The sequence below is a fragment of the Nerophis lumbriciformis genome, linkage group LG32, assembly GCF_033978685.3.
Source record: "Nerophis lumbriciformis linkage group LG32, RoL_Nlum_v2.1, whole genome shotgun sequence".
In the NCBI taxonomy this organism is placed as follows: Eukaryota; Metazoa; Chordata; class Actinopteri; order Syngnathiformes; family Syngnathidae; genus Nerophis; species Nerophis lumbriciformis.
The window spans coordinates 21,295,466-21,314,593 of NC_084579.2; the positions used below are offsets into that span (position 1 = coordinate 21,295,466).

At 40.3% G+C, this 19,128-nt stretch overlaps 2 protein-coding genes across 2 annotated transcripts in view; one reads left to right on the top strand and one right to left on the bottom strand.

Moving 5' to 3' along the window:
- Nucleotides 1–15,981, top strand: part of LOC133574507 (uncharacterized) — a 75,232-nt gene extending 59,251 nt beyond the window's left edge. Inside the window, 7 exon segments of the mRNA XM_061926665.1 lie at nt 7,270–7,505; nt 7,570–7,753; nt 7,818–8,066; nt 8,135–8,317; nt 8,391–8,450; nt 15,699–15,844; nt 15,922–15,981. Of these exon segments, the coding sequence (XP_061782649.1) occupies nt 7,270–7,505; nt 7,570–7,753; nt 7,818–8,066; nt 8,135–8,317; nt 8,391–8,450; nt 15,699–15,844; nt 15,922–15,981 (1,118 nt within the window).
- Nucleotides 15,982–16,155: 174 nt separating this feature from the next.
- Nucleotides 16,156–19,128, bottom strand: part of aff1 (AF4/FMR2 family, member 1) — a 62,599-nt gene continuing 59,626 nt past the window's right edge. The window contains exon 19 of the mRNA XM_061926782.2: nt 16,156–17,334. Within this exon, the coding sequence (XP_061782766.1) occupies nt 17,210–17,334 (125 nt within the window). The 3' untranslated portion in view covers nt 16,156–17,209. The remainder of the gene's footprint in view (nt 17,335–19,128) is intronic.

Genomic DNA, 19,128 nt, shown 5'->3' on the forward strand with positions numbered 1-19,128 from the left:
CTGAATGGTTGGTTTATTCAGTGTTATTTTATTTTCTAATGTATTAGCCTGTGGAAAAGTTAATGTTGATATTTACCTCAGAAGGCTGCAAATAGAAAAGAGGCATTCCATTTTTATTTAAATTGTATTTGATATGCCATTGACATTTTTTCATTATTATTATTATTATTATTTGAAACTTGATTTTGCATGTCACTATAAAGTTATATAAGCCTTGCTTGTTCAATATTCAATGCAAAACGTGTTTGGGTCCCTATTAAAAGGTTAATTTGTTCAACCTTGGCCCGCGGCTTTGTTCAGTTTTAAATTTTGGCCCACTCTGTATTTGAGTTTGACACCCCTGCCGTAGACGGATACAATAGCTAACCACTAACAGCAAGCTAGCGCTCCTCAATGTAAACAAATGCAGTACAATTTTACATATTTTTTATTATCTCAAATGTCCTTTTTTTATTGTTTATAAACCCATGAAATATGTCCCTGGACATAAGACAATTCTAAATATGACTAATGTATAACCCTGTGATGACTTGGTATTAGATTGATATCAAAATTTGTACTCTCACCAAAATCGAATGTAAAGTATCCAAACAGAAGAATCATTACATTTTAACAGAAGTGTAGATAGAACTTTAAAACAGAAAGTGAGCAGAAATCAATAGCACATGAACAAGTAGATAAATAATCCATCATAATATTGACAACATAATAGAATGGGAAATGACAAAATGTTAATTAGGAGCCTTTGTTTGCTTACTTACTACTAAAAGAGAAGTTGAGTAGTATGTTCACTGTGTTATTTAATGACAAAAATATTATTTGATTCCAATAAGCAACCTATGTTTAACGTATCATAAGATTTTCTGTTAAAATAAAGCCAACGGTGAAATTTTGGTGTGGTCATCTTTATTATAAAAAGTATTGAAATACATTTTAGCACCGGTACCAAAATATCGGTATTGGGACAACCCTAATGTCTATATAGCATGTGTGTGACAATCATTGGTACTTTAACTTTAACTTGATATAGTTCTAAACATACTCCTGCTCACAAACTTACAATAAAACATGTTTTTATTTCATCAAATTTAAATTTTGCGGCCGTATTTGACGCACTCTGCTGCTACATTCAATCAATCAAAGTTTATTTATATAGCCCTTAATCAAAAGTGTCTGAAAGGGCTGCACAAGCCAATTGACATCCTCGGCTCAGATCCCAATGACCAGCAGGCACCCAAACACGCACCCGATGGTGCAATAAACGTAAAAAAATAAAAAATACACTGAAAGACTCAAAAAATAACTTATCACAGTCCTTTTGTCAAAATCTTCATTAGCTTTGGACCAACAATCATGGAGAAATGATGACTGTTGTGTGGTATCTGCCTTCAATATATTTGTAATCATTGTGCTACGCCTGTGCTTTTACTTTTGTAGACCTAGACTTTATTAATCCACTATCATCTATTATTACACCCAAAATGTGGTTTCATATACTCCAGGGCTATTCAACTACATAATGAAGAAGGACACAGTTTTAAGAGCCCAAGGGCTCAGGGGCCGGACATCGAAATGTGGATGTTTCGTCAGAAAGTTTCTACGCAGGTTATATTAATTTGAGACTGTGTTTACTTAATTGCAAAAGTAAACACACTGCACTGTCAATAAACTATTTATTGGGCCCTCGCTACTCGTTTCCAGCGTGTGCAGCTAGTTAACAGTACGAAGGAAGAAAAAAAAAAGCTCGTTTTTGAGAATTGATGTTCCTTTTGATACATTTTCCTTCACTTAGGTGTGTAAGAGTGAACATATAAATAAACATAACAAGAGTATACTGTCCATTGTGTATTTTACATAAATAAAATATGTTCAGTGGTAATATGATCACACAATAAACTACAAATGTTTACACAAAGACTATAAAAATGGGAGCCGTTACCTCCCTGCTTGGCACTCAGCATCAAGGGTTGGAATTGGGGGTTAAATCACCAAACATGATTCCCGGGCGCGGCCACCGCTGCTGCTCACTGCTCCCTCACCTCCCAGGGGGTGATCAAGGGTGCTGGGTCAAATGCAGTGAATAATTTTGCCACACCTAGTGTGTGTGTGACAATCATTGGTACTTTAACTTTTCATATAAAAATGACAACATTCACACACTAAACATTGAATGTGATTTATCACTATTGTCTCCCTCTACTGCTCAAAATTAACACTACGTGTATTAAACGAGGTTTGATTTTTACTCTCAAAAAAAGCAAACACGACCACAAATACAAATGACACTAAGTCAGCAATTTAAACACAAAACAAACTAAAAATATTCATGCTCAAATTCTATCTACTTAGAAATGTTTGACCAAGTTGGATGATGAAGCTTACATGCTGGGATGTCTACCATTGTTGCTGCTTGTCTGGATCAATGTGTCCGTCGCCTTAAAGGTCCGCCAGAAAACAATGACTCGAGCACTTGCTCGGGGTAGAACACTTTTAACAACAGTCGTTGTTAAAAGTTCGATTTTTGAAATGTATTTTTTTTTTTTTTCCCCCAAAACTGAATGAGTAGTCTTCTTCTACTCATTCCGCTGCTTCACTGTGACACATACGCCTTGATGTTGCCCCCTGTGGGGTGGCGAGAGTACTGCATACATGATCAACCCTAGTTTTAATGGTTTCATTATTTTAGTTTCACTGAGATTTAAAGATAGTCTGGTTTTTTTCAAACCATCTCTTAAATGTATGAATCTACTCTGTTATTGTTTATATATTCGCTTCTGTGTGTTCTCTCCTCAACAAAATGCAGACTTTGTGTCGTGTGTTTACCTCGCACAAGACGCCGTAATTGCTGGCTCTTCAGTGTTGATGGCGAACCTTCACTTCCCATTTTTGTCTTCTTTCTGGGTTGTGGGGAAAGCGATGTAAAATCTTCCCACACGTCTCGCAGGTGGAGCAGCCCCATGCTGCACGACATGTCATTTTTACATGTCGAAAAACTAACGAGGAAGCGCGGCAAACACATCGCATTATCTCAAAGTTAGTAGTAGTCATGGCGCCCTGTAATCACGTGACGGCCTTTTGACCAATCATGGAGGAGATCGCCTGAAACCGGGTTGGCCACGCTCTCTTTATACACTGACTGGCTAGTGCAGGGGTCGGCAACCCAAAATGTTAAAATAACCATATTGGACCAAAAATACAAAAAAATAAATCTGTCTGGAGCCGCAAAAAATTAAACGTGTTATTATGAAGACAGGCAGCACGGTGGAGGAGGGGTTAGTGCATCTGCCTCACAATACGAAGGTCCTGAGAAGTCTTGGGTTCAATCCTGGGCTCGGGATCTTTCTGTGTGGAGTTTGCATGTTCTCCCCGTGACTGCGTGGGTTCCCTCCGGGTACTCCGGCTTCCTCCCACCTCCAAAGACATGCACCTGGGGATAGGTTGATTGGCAGCACTAAATTGGCCCTAGTGTGTGAATGTGAGTGTGAATGTTGTCTGTCTATCTGTGTTGGCCCTGCGATGAGGTGGCGACTTGTCCAGGGTGTAACCCGCCTTCCGCCCGATTGTAGCTGAGATAGGCTCCAGCGCCCCCCGCGACCCCAAAGGGAATAAGCGGTAGAAAATGGATGGGATGGATTATGAAGACAACACATGATGTAAGTGTCTATATTAGTTATATTAGCCTACTATCAAAGGCTGACGCAAATTTCCGTTGACGGAAATGTTGTATTTAATTTTTATTCTACACATTTTTGCAACATTGGAAATCATTAGTAAAATGGAGGCTTCTCAGAGGGTGAGATAACTTCTGGAAATTACTGGTTCAGAATGGCCAAAGGTATAGATGTGTGTGTCCAAGTTTCAGGAAACGGCAGGCTGTCTTCTTCTAATGGATTTATTACAATCTTTGCAAGCTGGGTAACGTTTGCTGTGGTCTGGAACAACATGGCAAACAAACACAGAAATGCAGCCAATATTACATACAGATAATCTCTAATGAGACATGCAAATATAAATTAAATACACAGGACATACGTAAAGGAAATTAAATGAGCTCAAATATACCTACAGACGAGGCATAATGATGCAATATGTACATACAGCTGGCCTATTTAGCATGTTAGCACCAATTAGCTTGCTGTCATGCATTGACCAAACATGCCTGATTAGCACTCCAACAAGTCAATAACATCAACAAAGCTCACCTTTGTGCATTCACGTACAGTTTAAAACATTTGCTGGACAAAATGAGACAAAGAAGAAGTGGCATAAAACGCGTCTTTCTGTGGCAGTATCGGAGAAAGTTGTACATGTAAACAAACTACGGTGAGTTCAATCGCTGAAATGAGTAGGACAAAACGGCGCTCGCTAAATACTCTGACAGTGAAGCAGGGGGTTGCTGACCCCCGGACTAGTGGTACACATGTCACCATTGGAGAATTACTGCTTTAGACTCTAAAGACTTCTGTTATTCAGAAGGGACACAGTTCAATGGTAACAGCGTTCAATGCCCGCACCTAGGTGCCAAAAGGGTGGAATGCCGCACGTGTAGAGAAGCAGAGAAACATGTCGCAAGTGCAAACAGTGTGTGTGTGTGTGTGTGTGTGTGTGTTCTTGTATTTCTACCCTTCTTGAGACAACAAGGAAAAGTACCTTTCATATGAGGACCGGTGAACAAGTTAGGACCGAAATTATGGTCCCAATACGGAAAACCATTGCATCTAATAGAGAGCCAAATACTAGAGTCCGTGAACATTGCTCCAAAGTCAGGATTTTTTGTTGATTTAATGTGCATACCAAAGTAAACATTGACAGGCGCAAAGGCAGCACAATATGATAAAACAAGACGACAGCGAAGGAAGGACTTCCCTATACATCCCCCCAAAAAAACGCCAGGTGAACAGCTGATTTTATGACTTCCAGTGCTGACGTAATTAAATATTTTTTTTTAATATAGAAACATACTGGGCTTCACGGTGGCAGAGGGGTTAGTGCATCTGCTTCACAATACGAAGGTCCTGAGTAGTCTTGGGTTCAATCCCGGGCTCGGGATCTTTCTGTGTTTAGTTTGCATGTCCTCCCCGTGACTGCGTGTGTTCCCTCCGGGTACTCCGGCTTCCTCCCACCTCCAAAGACATGCACCTGGGGATAAGTTGATTGGCAACACTAAATTGGCCCTAGTGTGTGGATGTGAGTGTGAATGTTGTCTGTCTATCTGTGTTGGCCCTGCGATGAGGTGGCGACTTGTCCAGGGTGTACCCCGCCTTCCGCCCGATTGTAGCTGAGATAGGCTCCAGTGCCCCCCGCGACCCCGAAAGGGAATAAGCGGTAGAAAATGGATGGATGGATGGATGGAAGAAACATACTGTAATAACGAAGTAAATAATGAAGATTAAAAACCAATTACAAACAAAAAATTCAAAAAAATAAAACATTTCATTAAAAGCTTATCTTTATTTATATTTGCAAAGTATGTATAAATTATTAATGTTGAATATACAAATCTTTATATATCTAGAAAGGGTGGTCCTAAAGAGGTAGGCATTTTTTCCCCCCGGAGGTCTCAAGAAAGTGAAAATACAAGAATGTGTGTGTGTGTGTTCTTGTATTTTTACTCTTCTTGAGACACCAACAAGGAAAAGTACCTTCCATATGAGGATCGGTGAACAAGTTAGGTCATAAATCATGGTCCCAATACGGAAAACCATTGCATCTAGTAGAGAATGTCTAATTTTCACCCCTGGTGGTGAAATCTATCAAAATGAGGGTGGTCCCAAAAAGGAGGGAATTTTCAAATTGACTGTGTGTCTGTTTTAAAAGTGCTCCCCCTCTAGTCAACATATGAAATAACAAGTGTGTATAAAAATTTGAAGTGCTCCCCCTCTGGCCAACATATGTAATAACATGTGTGTGTAAGAAATTGAAATGCACCCTCTTTGGCTAAAATTTATTAAAAAAATAAAATAAATATGTATATAAAGACATACTGTAATAACTTGATGTAAAAAATGAAGATTAAAAACCAATTACAAAAAAAAAAAATAAGAATAATAACTAAAAGCAGTGTTTTTCTCACAATGTGTCAACTTTTTTCTTATAAAATTGGGAACAATTTTTCATATTCTTTCTGTTTCTGTAATATTGCAATATTATCTCATAAAATTACTTTTTTTGTGTAAAATTATTACCTTTTAATGCAAAATGGTGACATTTGTCATACAATTCTGACTTTTATCACAATATTGCAAATTTTTTGTTGTTCTTGTAAAATAGTGACTTTTTTTGAGTAAAATTATGACTTTTGTCATAATTTTACCTAGCAAAATTATGACAAAAGTATTAATATAATATTGCCAAAATGTTAAAGTTTTCTTATAAAATGGTGACTTTTGTCGAGTAAAATTACGACTCTTTTCATAAAATTGCAACTTTTATCATAATATTGCACAAATGTTCGGTTTTTCTTGTAAAATTTTGACTTGTGTTGAGTAATGTTACGACTTTTATTATAATACTGCCAAAATTCTAAGTTTTTCTTGTGAAATTGTGACCTTTTTCTTGTGAAATTCCAACTCATTTTTCACAACAAGCTTTTTTATATTTGCATAATATGTCTATATTATCCATCCATTTTCTTATTAATGTTGTGAATACAAATCTTTATATATCTAGAAAGGGGGGTCCTAAAGAGGCAGGCATTTTTCGGAGGTCTCAAGAAGGTAACAAATACAAGAATGTGTGTGTGTGCGCGTGTGTGTGTGTGTGTTGTTTTTGATTGATTGAAACTTATTAGTAGATTGCACAGTATAGTACATATTCCGTACAATTGACCACTAAATGGTAACACCCCAATACATTTTTCAACTTGTTTAAGTCGGGGTCCATGTTAATCAATTCATGGTAGTGTGTGTGTGTGTGTGTGTGTGTGTGTGTGTGTGTGTGTGTGTGTGTGTGTGTGTAAAAAGATGCAGCGCACAGAAAGGCCACACATAGGGGCGCCGCTAGGGATTTTTGGCCCCATGAAAAGAATCTTTACAGGGCCCCCAACAGTGTCATTATTTTTTCTGTATTATAATTTCATCATCATTAGGGGCCTCTCTGGGCCACCCTCCATCATGGGCCCCTAGAATCCGTCTCCTTTACCCCCCCTTTTCGGCGCCCCTGGCCACACATGCCATGCGCAAGCAGAGTGCGCTTTTTCCGCACAAGTATTTTGGCACTGTTTTGACGCCATGGCTTTCTCTTGAAACTCTTCTTCTGTTTCCACCTCAGCAAGCAGCATAGGCCCCCCTCCTCCGACGAGCAGCCCCTGCCCAGCTGGCTACATATCCTGGTTCCTGAACTGCTACAAGCTGGTGGAAGAGCCCGCGAGCTGGGATGCGGCCCAGGCCGCCTGCCAGCAGCAGGGTGGCAACCTGGCCAGCATCGACATGAGCTACGACCAGGCCTTTGTGGCCGGGGTGGTCCTTCAGGGCAGAGCGGACGCCTGGATCGGACTAAGGATACAGGTGCTAGTTTGGTGTTAGCGCAGATGTTTTTGATCGGGTACCTTCATGCAACCTGGTCTTCTAGGGTGACGGCTCCTTTGCATGGACTGACGGCTGGCCAGTATTCTTCACTCATTGGGGGCCCGGAGAACCCGGCAATCTGAAGGATGAAGGTTGTGTGAGCATACGCGGATCGCCCTTTTTTCACGGCACCTGGAACGACACCAAGTGTGACCAAAGCAAACCTTACATCTGCAAAATCTCCTCCGGTATCAAACTCTTCTTGATTATTATTGTGTTGAACCAACATTTTAAAATCCTCTCCTCTTCCAGAGAAACCACCTGCAACTCCTGCTCCAGGGGATGGCAAGTGTTTCCCCTTCTGGATTCCGTATGGTCGCTTCTGTTACTTGGTGTACAACGAGCAGCAGGGCTTCTCCTGGCCTGACTCGCGACATTACTGCGAGTTAGCCAAGGCCGAGATGGCATCCTTCCACAGCAGGGCGGAGGTGGAGTTCATCAGGAACCTAAACCACACCAAACATCACAACCTCTGGATCGGCCTCAGCAGGGATCGCAACTGTGAGCGAAGCGACTAAACCGCCATTCAGGTCTTCAAAATGTCCGCCTACCTTTTAGTGTGCTTGTAGTTGGTTGGGGCTGGACTGACCACACGTCTCTGGGCTTCCTCAACTGGGCTCCCGGTGAGCCCAACACAGCGTTTCATCCGGGGGAAATGGCCGAGGAGAACTGCGTGGAGATGTACCCTGACGGACGTTGGAACGACAACGACTGCCTGCAGAAGAGAGGCTTTGTGTGCCGCCATCGACAGTGTAAGTGTTTCTCTCAAAAGCGCTACGTAACGTTTGGTACTTCCTGTCAAACACTCTTTTTTTTGTCGTCAAGATTATACAACAGATGATGGAGGAAACCCCATCTTCCCCACCGATGGACCAGGTGCCGACCGTGAGTGTGATCTCATCCCTCTTATTTACTGTGGACTTCATTTGAAAAGCCCCGCCCATAATTGCTTGAGCCACAACATTATTATCATAATCTGGCATAGTGTGAAAGACTGGGAAATAAAGTGCTTAAAGGGGAACATTATCACCAAACCTATGTAAGCGTCAATATATACCTTGATGTTGCAGAAAAAAGACCATATATTTTTTTAACCGATTTCCGAACTCTAAATGGGTGAATTTTGGCGAATTAAATATTCGCTCTCGGAGCAATGACGTCACAACGTGACGTCGCATCGGGAACCAATCCGCCATTTTCTCAAACACCGGGTCAAAACAGCTCTGTTATTTTCCGTTTTTTCGACCGTTTTCCGTACCTTGGAGACATCATGCCTCGTCGGTGTGTTGTCGGAGGGTGTAACAACACGAACAGGGAAGGATTCAAGTTGCACCAGTGGCCCAAAGATGCGAAAGTGGTAAGAAATTGGACGTTTGTTCCGCACACTTTACCGACGAAAGCTATGCTACGACAGAGATGGCAAGAATGTGTGGATATCCTGCGACACTCAAAGCAGATGCATTTCCAACGATAAAGTCAAAGAAATCTGCCGCCAGACCCCCATTGAATCTGCCGGAGTGTGTGAGCAATTCAGGGACAAAGGACCTCGCTAGCACGGCAAGCAATGGCGGCAGTTTGTTCCCGCAGACGAGCGAGCTAAACCCCCCTGAATGTCTTGGCTCACACCGACCCAAGATGATCAAGAGAAGAATATCGACCCTAGCTTCCCTGGCCTGCTGACATGAGGGTATGTCTGCAGAATATATTAATTGATGAAAATTGGGCTGTCTGCACTCTCAAAGTGCATGTTGTTGCCAAATGTATTTCATATGCTGTAAACCTAGTTCATAGTTGTTAGTTTCCTTTAATGCCAAACAAACACATACCAATCGTTGGTTAGAAGGCGATCGCCGAATTCGTCCTCACTTTCTCCCGTGTCGCTGGCTGTCGTGTCGTTTGTCGGTTTCGCTTGCATACGGTTCAAACCGATATGGCTCAATAGCTTCAGTTTCTTCTTCAATTTCGTTTTCGGTACCTGCCTCCACACTACAACCATCCGTTTCAATACATTCGTAATCTGTTGAATCGCTTAAGCCGCTGAAATCCGAGTCTGAATCCGAGCTAATGTTGCTATAGCTTGCTGTTCTTTCCGCCATGTTTGTTTGTGTTGGCTTCACTATGTGACGTCACAGGAAAATAGACGGGTGGTTAAAATCAGGAACTTTGAAGTTTTTTTAGGGATATTGCGTGATGGGTAAAATTTTGAAAAAAACTTCGAAAAATATAATAAGCCACTGGGAACTGATTTTTAATGGTTTTAACAATTCTGAAATTGTGATAATGTTCCCCTTTAATAAAGCTACATGTATTTGTACCAGTGACGTGCAATCAGGGAAGGCAGGTGAGGCGGGGCCTCACGTGCCATCATAGAAAGAAAAAAAATTTAAAAAGAAAAAAAAAAAATTAAATTGTTATATGTATCCAGTGATTATACTATAAAGTTATTCTCCATTTAACTTCACCAGTTTTAGATTATTTTTATTCAAAATCGCTGAATTTTCACATTTGCCGTTCAAATACTGAGAAGAGACTTGCGGTGAGTCACCAGTCAGTTGAGCCTCAACATGGATTGCGCAATGACTCGGCTAACTGCTGGCCTGCTGTGCAGTGAGACCGTATTGCTATATGAATTATATTATACATTTCCATAGTTTAGTTAGCTGAGGTATATAATGTACAGTGTATTTTGTCAACAACTGTATGTGTGTAACGTATTTCTTGTGCTGAGCAATCATAAAACTGCTGCAAAGACGCACTGTGTGAGGCTCACAGTAATCCCGCCTCCTGGTGGTAGAGGGCGGTAGTGATCCCAGAGATCATTCTTGTGACTACTCGGCTGCAGAAGAAGTGACAACAAGCAGCAACAGTTAGCAGCGATCGTTTATTTTTTCCTCTTGCCTGGATGTTTAACATGGAGGATTACATATCTAAAATAAAACAGTTTTCTAAACTGGACTTTCAATCGAAGCAGGAGGTAATAATTAAAGGAAGATCTCCATCGAGACAGAGACTTTTAAAACTGAAGAAAGATAAGGAAGACTTCTATAAACAAGTTATCGATGCTTTTGTTCAGAAGGAGCTGCGCATGAACTTCATTTATAAGTAAATGTAAGACCATAATAACGTATTCTTTTTATTAAATGTGCTTTTTTTGTGTGCTACAGTTTGTATGTCTAAAGTTAAAGTTAAGTTAAAGTACCAATGATTGTCACACACACTAGGTGTGGTGAAATTTGTCCTCTGCATTTGACCCATCCCCTTGATCACCCCCTGGGAGGTGAGGGGAGCAGTGGGCAGCAGCGGCAGCGCGCCCGGGAATCATTTTTGGTGATTTAACCCCCAATTCCAACCCTTGATGCTGAGTGCCAAGTAGGGAAGAATGCTGGTATGAGCTTTTAAACATAACCCGTTAACTGCTGCCAATCAAATGGTGAATAAGATACTCTTTAGGGTTCATATGTTTGTAAATCTGACTGTGATGAAGTCAGTGCCTCACCAGCCATCAAACTCACTGATTTGTACTAAAGGTTTACTGGATTTGACAGCATATCTTACCTAATCATGGAACAGGATGTTCAATTTGTTTTGTTATCAAAACCCCTAAATATAGGCTTTTCACCTTGACTTTTCAAAGTTAATTATCCATCAATTAAAAATATCAAAAATGAACAGGCAATTGTGTAATCATATCCAAAAACACGTTTATATTTGTATATTATTCACGGTTACATGCATTGAGGGGCAGCCATAAGGGCCGTGTGGCCCTCAATAAGTTTGACAAGCCTGATCTATAAAAAGTAATTATTGACTCGACCTACTTACAATTGTTTGTGTTGCTTTTGTATATCCATCCATCCATTGTCTACCGCTTATTCCCTTTGGGGTCGCGGGGGGCGCTGGAGCCTATCTCAGCTACAATCGGGCGGAAGGCGGGGTACACCCTGGACAAGTCGCCACCTCATCGCAGGGCCAACACAGATAGACAGACAACATTCACACTCACATTCACACACTAGGGCCAATTTAGTGTTGCCAATCAACTTATCCCCAGGTGCATGTCTTTGGAAGTGGGAGGAAGCCAGAGTACCCGGAGGGAACCCACGCAGTCTTTTTAAATAATTTTTTTATTTATAATCATTAAATATTTGCAGGTGAAACTCAAAAAGTTGGAATATCATTATTACAGCAACTACTGTACATCTACAAGGTGAAACTAATATATGAAATCGGCGCTCAACATGCAACTCGAGATACTTCAAGCCTTCTTTAGATATCATTTTGATGAATATGTTTTACAGCTTATGAAAACCTCAAATTGAAAATTACAGAAAACTTTTTATTTATTTATTTTTTAAACAGTAAGTCATGATTGTCAAATTTATAACAAATGAGGGCTTGACATACCTCGCTTTGCATGTTATGAGTTTATATCAAATTCATTTTTACATTTGAAGTTGAATTGCTGAAATTAATGAACTTTTGCCTGATATATTAATTCTTTGAGTTTCACCTGTATACAGTCATCGTAAAAAGTTTACATACACTTGTAAAGAACATAATGTCATGGCTGTCTTGAGATTCCAATAATTTCTACAACTCTTATTTTTTGTGATACAGTGATTGGAGCACATACTTGTAGGTCACATTAACATTCATGAAGTTTGGTTCTAATATGAATTTATTATGGGTCTACTGAAAATGTGACCAAATCTGCTGGGTCAAAAGTATACATACAGCAATGTTAATATTTGGTTACTTAGACTTAGACAAACTTTAATGATCCACAAGGGAAATTGTTCAACAATACTTGTCTCTTGGCAAGTTTCACTGCAATAAGGCGCTTTTGGTAGCCATCCACAAGCTTCTGGTTGAATTTTTGACCACTCCTCTTGACAAAATTGGTGCAGTTCAGCTAAATTTGTTGGTTTTCTGACATGGACTTGTTTCTTCAGCATTGTCCACACGTTTAAGTCAGGACTTTGGGAAGGCCATTCTAAAACCTTAATTCTAGCCTGATTTAGCCATTCTTTTACCACTTTTGACGTGTGTTTGGGGTCATTGTCCTGTTGGAACACCCAATTGCGCCCAAGACCCAACCTCCGGGCTGATGATTTTAGGTTGTCCTGAAGAATTTGGAGGTAATCCTTCTTTTTCATTGTCCCATTTACTCTCTGTGAAGCACCAGTTCCATTGGCAGCAAAACAGGCCCAGAGCATAATACTACCACCACCATGCTTGACGGTAGGAATTGGTGTTCCTGGGAATAAAGGCCTCACCTTTTCTCCTCCAAACATATTGCTGGGTATTGTGACCAAACAGCTCAAATTTTGTTTCATTTGACCACAGAACTTTCCTCCAGAAGGTCTTATCTTTGTCCATGTGATGTCAGATGAAACAAAAATTAAGCCTTTTGGCCACAATACCCAGCAATATGTTTGGAGGAGAAAAGGTGAGGGCATTAATCCTAGAGTTTTAGGAATGATTGGAAACTCAAGACAGCCATGACATTATGTTCTTTACAAGTACATGTAAACTTTTGACCACGACTGTATATACTTTTTCTTAATGTTTTGGTTATTTATGTTGTTGGTGGAACAGTGGTTCGTATGTGTGCCTCACAATAAGAAAGTCCTGGGTACTGGAGTTTGCATGTTCTCCCCATGACTGTGTGGATTCCCTCCCAGAACTCCGGCTTCCTCCCACCTCCAAAGACATCATGATGTTGGTGTTTGATGTGCTATATAATATTAGTATTAATATTAAGTCTGTCAAACGATTAAAATGTTTCATCGCGATTATACACAGTTTGTTTGTTAAATCAAAATTAATCGCGAGAATCGCAGATGTGAAGTGAATTACATTTATATAGCGCTTTTCTCAAGTGACAAAGCGCTTTACATAGTGAAACCTAATATCTAAGTTACATTTAAACCAGTGTGGGTGACACTGGGAGCAGGTGGGTAAAGTGTCTTGCCCAAGGACACAACGGCAGTGACTAGGATGGCGGAAGCAGGGATCGAACCTGCAACCCTGAAGTTACTGGCACGGCCGCTCTACCAACCGAGCTATACCGCACCAGATAGATATAATCGTTCATATGCGAATTTGTATTCCTGCTGTAGGAGCACTTGCATTCAGAGGAGGAGCTACACTTCCATTAGATTAGATACCAGTTTCACGCATTAATATCACATAATGTGGATTGTGACAATCATGGTTTGATTGTCAAAGATGTTTGGTAATGTAATCTGTGATATTTCTACATCATGTTACTAAAGCAGTGTTTGAAAGGTTTACGTTGGATGGCCTTGCCTCAGTGTGAGACAGCCAGGATTGACAGATTTGAAACGCAATTATTCCTTTAGGGCAGATCTCAGTTTGCATCACAATCGGAGGAACTGACCTCCGTTGTAATTTCAGGTTACGTTTCACTTTTTACAGCACAAGAGCTGCATTTGCAAACATAACCTGATACAACCTTTTCACTTCCGATACGATACCTATATTGGAGCTAAGGCTGGGCGATATGGCCTTTCATTAATATCTCGATATTTTTGGGCCATGTCACGATAGACGATATATATATCTCGATATTTTGCCTTAGCCTTGAATGAACACTTGATGCACATAATCACACCAGTATGATGATTCTATGTGTCAACATTAAAACATTCTTGTTCATACTGCATTAATATATGCTAATTTTATACTTTCATGCAGAGAGGAAAATCACAACTAAGTCAATTTACCAAAACTGTATTCATTAAACAGTTATTAAGCAGTGGCACAAACATTCATGTCATTTCACAACAGAAAGTGCAAGATTGTCAGAGACATTTTAAAACAAGCCATTAGTGCACTTGTGTGCATGATGTCACTAAGATGACATATCAAAACAACACTAAATTAAAATGCACTTTTGTGCAGAACGCCACTACAATATTTTAAAACAAATAAAGTGCACTCTTGTGCATAATGTCACACAAGATATTTCAAAAACTGTAAAATAAAAATTAGCTGCATTTTTTGGTGTTGATGTGGAAATGGAAGACACCAGGCTCAATTGGGTCATTGCTGGTGGCTTCGGCATTTTGTGGGTGGCACCGACCGGAGATGTTGACATGCGGAGTTTCAAGCACTCTTCACTCTCTAGCGGGTGACTTTTCAAATTATGCTACAAATTAGTAGTGCTGCTACTTTGTGTAGCAACGCTTTTGCCGCATACTTGACATATTACGGTTGTCTGTTCAATATCTTCCCGCTTGAAGCCAAACCACCGCCAGACGATGGATCCCGTGCTATTTTTCTTGGGATTTTATTCTTCCTCCATTTGTTACCAGATTCGCACCTTCTCTCTCTCTCGTATTACCACTCGCACCGCTCTGCTAGCATCACCTGCCACAGCTAACGTTACCCATGCCGCTATCTCTCTGCTCCGCGAGGGCGTATGACGTTGCACGCGCGGCAGTATGTGACGTGTGTCACAAGGTGCGCTTGTTTTATCTCTCTGTGAGAAGGAGAGACAAGAAAGAGTGAGAAAAGCCTGTAGTGTAATGCCTGCAGCTAAAAGCAACTGCCTGAGAACGTTTACTCAAATGCTCACTAAATAGTCATTTTCTACATCGCACAGAGACAAACCAACGATATATCGAGTATATTCAATACATCGCCCAGCCCTAATTGGAGCCCTCAGTATTGGCTAATACCGTTGCAATACAATATCAGCAGGAATCCGACATACTTTAATGATCAAGTAAAGTTTGGTCAAATAGACAACAATAATAGGTATGATTAAAACGTTGACCTATTTATAATTAACCTTTTGGAATGGACGTATGCTTTCTTTAATTAGGATGAAGTGGAGTGGTAATAGTTTTTTGGTGTCATCTAGGTGCCACAATAATTTATTAAGTTAATGTAAATTGAATGATTCAGACACATTTGTTACTGGATACTTTCTAATACACTTTTCCTTTGGATACTTTGTGTATGTAAGTATAATTAAACCAATTATTTGATACTTTTTTATAATGACAAATGTGGTGTTTGGACTATGATATTGTTCATTGTATTAACTCTCTAGATTGTGTGCTATTGTATGCTTAGCTCTCGTGTTCTTTTGTCATCTATCAGACGGTGGTGTTATTGTAGGCGCCACCATTGGAGCCGTTGTGATCATCAGCCTATTAGCCGGACTGCTCTTCTACATGTTCAGTGTGAGAGGATACAAGCTGAGCGGTCTGAGTCTGCCAACTCGAACAACCAGTAGTGTCAACGAGGTAAGTTGTAGTCAAATGAACTAGTTTTAACTTTTTTTCACGAGAAAAAGTACTAATCGTTTACTCTTCATTTGCAGCCTGCGTTTGTAAACCCCAACTTTGGAGGGTAATCTGAAACGAAACTGAAGTTCGTATGAGAAATACAGAAAGTAAACAAGGTTCACTGTAAATATGTTCAAGGGTTAATTTCCCTTCAATATATCTTTTTTGTTTCATGCTTTCCATTTATTGTCATGTTGACTGTACAGAATCCTAATCCATGTAATCCATTTGAGTGGAAAAACAGAACATAATAAAAACATACAATCAAATTCATTTCCAGTGTTTATTCATCTATGAACACTGCAACAGAAAATTCATATTCCACAAAAGGAAAAAAAACATTCTAGTACATCGGGGTTTGGGACAGGAAGAGTAAACCGATCGCTTACAAAGGAATCTGCAGGTTAGACCATGAAAAACAATGTTAATTTAAGATGAAGACAGTTTCTAATGCTATTTAAAAATCTTGTCTGGGGAAAAATAAAGGTTTTCAATCAAATTACTTTTTGCACTTTAATCCTTTAATTACCCACCAACTAAATTAGCAAACATCAAAAACAACACTTGCTCATTTTATGAGTTAATCAAACATATTTTTTCACATTTCATTGGTATGATAAACCAATATAAGTCAATAAACGTTGAAATGAACACAATCAACGCACTCGCTTGGGCCAAAAAGTGCGCACTGACATCCAAGTACTTCTTTGCATTTATTATACTCTTGCAACTCAAAAGTGAGACAAAAAGGCAAGAAACGGGACCACTACATTTTTCCTACGAGGCTTCAATGCTAACTCGACTTTTGGCGACTATTATAATCTCATTGACTACCTCAAAAAAACAGCGTGGAAAATAAATCCGCTCACAGAAACCACTTCAGCTGCGAACGATTCCTGCAAACTCAAACGAAAAGTGCACCGTTTGTAGAAAAAAAAGAAGGAAAAAAAAAGGTAATAAATAGAATACATTGGACTGACAAACATGATTTGCACCTGGACTAACAAAACTCTGATTGTGAGTGTTTAAGGCACTTTCTTATCAAAAGCAAGCATGAGTCTGCTTTAAATGTTAGCGTTTTTGCAACGTTCCCCTCAGTTTGATTAAAAAAAAAGTGATAAAGCTCATAATATATTTTTGAGTCTGTTCTAGAAGTAACAGAACAAACAAATAATGATGAAATTAGGCCTGATTGTAATAGCATTCTATGACTTCAGCCCTGCTTTAGTGCAATTAGATCAATATCATCCAAGCAAGTTCGTTTCAGAATGTGACCCACTCAGGTGTTGTGGGTTATTACGAGTGAGGTACCTTAGTAGACATTCATTTGCGTTTTTGGCTGTCCGTCCGCAGCCACAACACACCTTGTCTAGTGTAACGCACCATGAAGCTCACAGAAGAAGTCAGGCTCAGGGGGCCCACAAGGCTGTCCAGCTTGGCTAGAACACCTAAAAGCATTCAAAAACAAAACATGAACTGACAGAGTGGAACCTTAAAACATGGCATAGTCCCTGGCTAGATTGAATAGCATTGGGAAACAAACAGGCTTTGCTACGCATCTTGCTACTCGGCGGAACGCGAGTGATTGCTGGGTTTTCGTTTTCACGGAATTGTGGCTTAGGCCCCTTCTACACTAAGCCGGCTAAGGTTATCCAGGGTAAATCCCACCTAACCTAATCCTTGTCCACACACACAATGGTTCGTTTAAGACCCCCTCCCTCTCCTTCCACCGGCGCAACGCGATCTAGTATGCATGCGTGGAAAATGTGCACGTCATAGTCACCTCCAGTGTTGCTTTGTGTACAAGTTCTTAAATTTAACTTATCTGAACAATATCCAGTGTTGTGGTATTTCAATTAACTGGAATCCAGTGTGCTGTGGGGCCCTATTGTAGTGAACCACACCTGAGCCAACCTTAATCAAATCTTTAATGGACACGTGAAAGTAAATGTGATAAAGAAAATTTTACATCAATCAATCTCGGGATCTAGATATCTGGTCAGGACACTCCTCACTCTTTTGCCTTCATTGTTCGTTTTTGGTGGCTTTACATATTCTGGACCTAGACGTTGAGTCCACGACATACATGGCGGACAATAACTGATACAGTCTGCTTTGCAAGTCCAAAACCATTCGCCGTTTTCCATAGTCTTCCCTCGACAGCCAGGTAATACAAAGCACACGCTACATTTTTATTTTTTTTAATCACGTCCACGGGTGCCCGCATTCTCATTGTCTCTCCTTCGACAAATGGACAAAGTTTTTCGGTAAGTAGAATCCCAGCTGACCTGGACATTCGAAAGTTCTCTTGCCGTCTGAGATGTGTAGTATCTGAAAAAGCTGCAATCGCGCGTTTTCATCTCTTAAAGGTATTCCTGTGTGATTTCCTCAAGGTACATCTAGAACAGACCTGGGCATTCTGCGGCCCACGGGCCACATCCGGCCCTTTGTGCGTCCCTGTCCGGCCCGCGTGAGTGAATGTGAACAGCGGCAATCACAAATTACAAAATAAAGTTTAAAAAACATCTATGTCGTGCCTGCAATACAACTGTGCTGCTTTTATTTTGAAAAGTGTTATTTATGGGCGTATGTCCGTGTGTAACCTGTGAGTGAAGGTGCACAGCGACAAGTGATGCCCGGTTTACACCCGAGACGCTAAAAAGAGAAAAGTTGATGACGAATGGCGTGTTTTTAACAAGACATGGACTGCCAAGCAACGTTCCCTCTAAGGTGCGCGCCTGCGCAATTGTGCACTGCTCAAGCGTCCTCTGCGCACAGCAAATATATGCCGGGCACCAAATCAAATCCCATCTGAATTCTAAACAAAATAAACACATTTATTCTGTGTAATTTTGCAATGCAACTTTGAGTGACAGTGACAACAAGCGGCCCTAACGGTGTTCGTCAACACCATTCAATTATTGTAACGTCTATCGAGATGCTTCGAGGACAGGAATTATATCGATCACTTTATTGAGCAAAACTGTTTATATTCGGCCATAACCACACCAAAAACATGAGTAAAAACTTCTATCTCGAAAAACTAGTCATTTTCTGCCATACAAACCAGGCCAAAAGCAACTTGTCATCTGTCACCAACACGCATACCACTTAACCACTGGTGCGTTTATGGCCACACAAAAAGTCCGACAACTCAAACACCACACAAAGTTACACTATGACTCCTCAGTCATACGTGTGCTTATTTTACTTTCATTTATTATCAATGTTAATTTATTGAT